At 59.0% G+C, this 4,418-nt stretch overlaps 1 protein-coding gene across 1 annotated transcript in view; it reads left to right on the top strand.

The window, feature by feature from the left end:
- Nucleotides 1-3,826, top strand: part of LOC104515682 (L-gulonolactone oxidase-like) — a gene marked incomplete at its 5' end in the record, with an annotated part of 13,805 nt that extends 9,979 nt beyond the window's left edge. The window contains 6 exons of the mRNA XM_010159755.1: nt 609-720; nt 1,071-1,179; nt 2,137-2,286; nt 2,637-2,801; nt 3,197-3,287; nt 3,586-3,826. Of these exons, the coding sequence (XP_010158057.1) occupies nt 609-720; nt 1,071-1,179; nt 2,137-2,286; nt 2,637-2,801; nt 3,197-3,287; nt 3,586-3,714 (756 nt within the window). The remainder of the gene's footprint in view (nt 1-608; nt 721-1,070; nt 1,180-2,136; nt 2,287-2,636; nt 2,802-3,196; nt 3,288-3,585) is intronic.
- Between the last annotated feature and the right edge of the window lie 592 nt (nt 3,827-4,418).

A 4,418-nucleotide genomic window follows, 5' to 3' on the forward strand; every position in this document is an offset into this window, starting at 1 on the left:
GGTCCCACCCCCCCTGCCACAGTTCCAACTGTGGGATGTCTCTGGGATGGGGCTGTGCAGCATCTTGGCTCCATACCCCCATGCTCCAGGGCTCCAGAGCCCAGAGATCTGTGCTGCCGGGGTGTCTAAGCTGGGGAGGGCATCTCTGATGGACCAGGAGGTGGATTTCGGAAGCCCTCAGCATGCTGGGCTGTATGGCTGATGGCTGGAGTGTCCCCCTCCAGCCCTGTCTGTGCTCCCTCGTGTCTGGTAAGGCCTGAGGGAGAAATCTGGGAGCTGCAGAGGTGTGACTGCAGGAGGATGTGGAGTCTGAGCTCGGACGTGTGCCAGATGCAGCCCCAGCAGCATTTTCAGGATGGGGAGCTGTGTCACAGCTGAGGCAGAGGAGACAACAGGGATGCCCTGTTCCCTTCCCCAAATGTTGGGTCCATGATCTCTGTTAGCCCCTTGGTGCATGGCTGGGCTCTGTTGACTCCACTCCAACCTGCTGACAGACCATCTCCGGCACCCCTGGGAGTCCTCCGGAGTGCCTCCACCCCCTGCTCCTGGGATCCCTGCTCCAAAGGGGGACAATCACCAACCAGCTCCCATTTCTCTGCTTGTTGCAGGTCCTTGATCACCTCGAGGACCACCTGAAGAGATCCCAATACTTCCGATTCCTGTGGTTCCCGCACAGTGAGAACGTCAGCGTCATCTACCAGGATCCCACCAACAAGGCAGGTCCCACCGGGCTCCATGTGTGCAGGAAGGGCCTGTGCACAAAGCTGGGTGCTCTTCCAGAGCTGGCAGTTTAGGATGGGCTTGCAGTGCTGAGGGTTGGATCAGGGAAGCAGCGTTTTGGGGCTGGACAGACTCCATGGTCTGGGGGTTCTGGGACACAGATGCAGCTGGGGCTGTCCAAGCTCTTAGCATCCTCATGCCAAAACCTGGTGTCTTTCTGGAGCTGGATGTGGCCCTGTTTCATCATGGGATGGAGATCTGGGGAGTCCTGGGGTGCGCTTCTCCAAACCCCAGCTCCCAGCTTGGTCCTGCTCCAGGCACGTGCTCCCACTTTCATGTCTGCTGGCAAGAAAGCTGCAAACCCTGCAAATCATCTTCCTCTGCTTGGCTTTCCTCTGCCAGCTGGTTGTGGGACTATGCTGTTGGCTATTATTTGCTGGAATTTCTGCTCTGGATCAGGTAGGAGCATTGTGTCTGGGAACAAGAGGGGTTGGGTAGGTTTGTCCAGGGCTGGCCTCATCCGGATCTGTTCCCTGCACCCCTGTGCTGCTTTGCTGGGAGTCCCAGGGAAGATGGCAAAGGAGGATTATGTCCTACAGCATCCCCATCCCCAGGGAAGAAGGGGATGATTGTTCTCCAAGCACGCTCCCGTGCTGGAGGAGCGGTTTAGGGCTGGGATTGATTTCTGGGGATGCACTGCCCTCTCGTGTGCACAGAGATTGAAGAGTAGCAAAGGAGCTTTTTGAGGGACATGTTGGCTGTGGGCATGTCCTGAGCACCAGGGTGGAGGGAGGAGACCCAGCCAGGTCGTGGAGGAGAGCTGGCAAGCAGGACACCGGTGGCAGGGAGAGCAGGGCTGGACTCCATGAAAAGGGAGAAAGAGGGACTGTGGCCACTTAGGATTCTATCACTTAGGTCCAGCCTGCCATTCCCTGGAAGTTCAAGGCCAGGCTGGATGAGGCTTGGAGCAACCTGGTCTAGTGGAAGGTGTCCCTGCCCATGGCAGGGGGTGGGACTGGGTGGGCTTTAAGGCCCCTTCCCACCCAAACCGTTCTATAATTCCACCCTGTCCCCAGGAGCTCTTGGTCCCCCAGCGTGAGGATGCCCAGTGCACAGCCTGGGGGGCACTGAGGTCTCGAGGGGGAGGAAAGGTGATGACAGAGCACCCCTTTTTCACCCTTGAAGCAAGAGGAGGAGGGAGCTGAGGGCAAGGGCGTGAGGTCCAAGATCAGGTGTAAGAACAGGCAAGCTCCTGGCAGGGCTACAGGACCCTTGGAGGATTGCAGCTTTGCGGGAGAGGGCATCCCTTTGCCCGGCATCCCCAAGCTGTGGCATCACAGCTCACATTTCCCCTTGGCAAATCCCTGAGCAGCATCTCTGGGGGTCAGGTCTCACCTCCTGCTCTCTCCCCTGCAGCACCTTCGTGCCCAGGTTGGTGTGCTGGATCAACCGCTTCTTCTTCTGGCTCCTCTTCAGCTCCCGGGTGGAGAATATTGACGTCAGCTACAAGATCTTCAACTATGAGTGTCGTTTTAAGCAGCATGTTCAAGACTGGGCCATCCCCATGTAAATGGCTCTGCAGACCCTCTGTCCATCCCCACCCCGGCTCCATACCCATCCCCTGCCCCATCCCAGGCTGCCTGGAGTGGGAGCAAAGCCATGGAAAAAGGGACTTGGCTAGGAGGCACCATTCCTACCTGCCAGCTGAGCATGGGGATCCTTCTGCATCCCTGTCCTGGGGTACCACACCATGTCTTGGGGCTTTGTGGGCCCCGAGCAATGGGAGGGATGTGCTGGGACATGGCAAGCCATTCCCTGAATTAGTCTGGGGCCAGGGATGGAGGGTTGGGGATAGGGGTTAAACCCAAAGAGAGCTGGCTGTGCATTAACTGGGTCTGGGGGCTTCTCCTGGGCAGCGAGAAGATGAAGGAAGCTCTGCTGGAGCTGAAGGCTGCCCTGGAGAACAACCCCAAGCTGGTGGCTCACTACCCTGTGGAGGTGCGCTTCGCTCGGGGGGATGAGATCTGGCTGAGCCCCTGCTTCCAGCGAGACAGCTGCTACATGAACATCATCATGTACAGGTGAGACGTGTCCCCACTCCGTCCCCATCTCCTCCTCTTCTTCCTCGCTGGCGTCAGTGTGCCCAGAGACCTGGCAGCATCTCAAAGATGGGATCCGGCACCTTTTCCTGCTCATCTCAAACACGTGCAGGCACCAAGCCAGAAGGGATGGCGTGTCCTTGGAGCACCCTAGAGCCACCCTCCTCTGGTTCTTGAGGATGGGGTCCTACATGAGGGTCCACTGGCCGAGTGCTGGTTCCCAGAGGGTTTCCATCACCCGGTGCTGGTCAAAGAGCCCATGATGGGTCCCGGGGGTTGACCTTCTCCCCAGGTGGGAGTTTCTTGGGGAGGTTTCCTGGGTGTGCAAATCCCCCCACAGCCCCTGCTAATGCCCTCCCTGCCTGCCCACCCCCCAGGCCCTACGGGAAGAACGTCCCCCGCCTCAACTACTGGCTGACCTACGAGGGCATCATGAAGAAGCATGGTGGGAGACCACACTGGGCGAAGGTACCGACATCCCTGCTCCTCTGGGAGGAGAGGGTCTGCAGAAAAGGGTCCCTTCCCCTTCTCCATCGTGGCTTCTCATGGGACGGGGTGTGTGTAGTCATTAGGTCCCAGAGGGAGATGTGTGACTCGACGTGTTCCCGTTCGCCACCCACCCTGGGCACATAGATGAGGGGATGGAAGTCCCACCACTTCTGCAGGGGCTTCCCACAGCACATGGGGGTGGGGGCCCAGGGCCAACAACAGGTTCCCCAGTGATAGGCAGCCACCCCCCCCCACCCAAACACTTTCTCTTCTGCAGGCCCACAGCTGCACCCGGAAGGACTTTGAGAAGATGTACCCAGCCTTCCCCAAATTCTGCTCCGTCCGGGAGAAGCTGGACCCCACAGGGGTCTTCCTGAATGCCTACCTGGAAAAGGTGTTCTACTGACGAGGGCAATGAGGGGGATGGAGGAAAAATCAGTCATCATCCCCAGTTCTTGGGACACCCCAAAGCTCGTGGTCCCAAGATGCTGCACCCCAGCTCTGTCCTCACCTGATCCCCATGCTCACCAGGCTCTGGGGTGCCTGGAGATCTTCCCTGGAAACCTCCTGGATCCTCCTAGAAACCTCCTGGAATCTCTCCTGGATCAGGAAGAACCATGTCCCTGTCTCCCCCGAGACCTGCACTGTCCCAAGTGCCTCCTGTCCAAGCCAACACCTCAATAAAGACCTTTCTTTGACCTTACCTGAGCCTGCGCTTTCAGCCTGGGCACGTGTCCGATGGAGGTGCCCAGTGCTGGGGACAGGGGAAGGGGCTTGGTGTCCCTGTACAGCCCCACTGCGGGGGTCAGGGCTGGGCATGGAGACCACAGCCTGGGGCTGGCGCTGTTGGTGTCCTCGAGCTCAGGCCATCTCCCCTTGCAGAGGCACGCAGGCAGATTTTGGAGGAAGAGGCTGCCTGCCAGGTCCAAGCCAGCCTGGCTCACTCCGGTGTGAGGGAAGCCATGCCTGGGCAGATGGGTTGTGTCCTCTCCCAGGTGGAACCGCAGCTGCCCCACGCTGCCAAAACCTGCAGGAGATGCTCCTCAGGATGCAACCAAGTGATGCCCATGCTCCTGTCCCTCCTCCTAAAAACCATCCCTGCCAGACTGA

The sequence above is a fragment of the Eurypyga helias genome, unplaced genomic scaffold (genome assembly GCF_000690775.1).
Source record: "Eurypyga helias isolate BGI_N326 unplaced genomic scaffold, ASM69077v1 scaffold18079, whole genome shotgun sequence".
Taxonomy (NCBI): Eukaryota; Metazoa; Chordata; class Aves; order Eurypygiformes; family Eurypygidae; genus Eurypyga; species Eurypyga helias.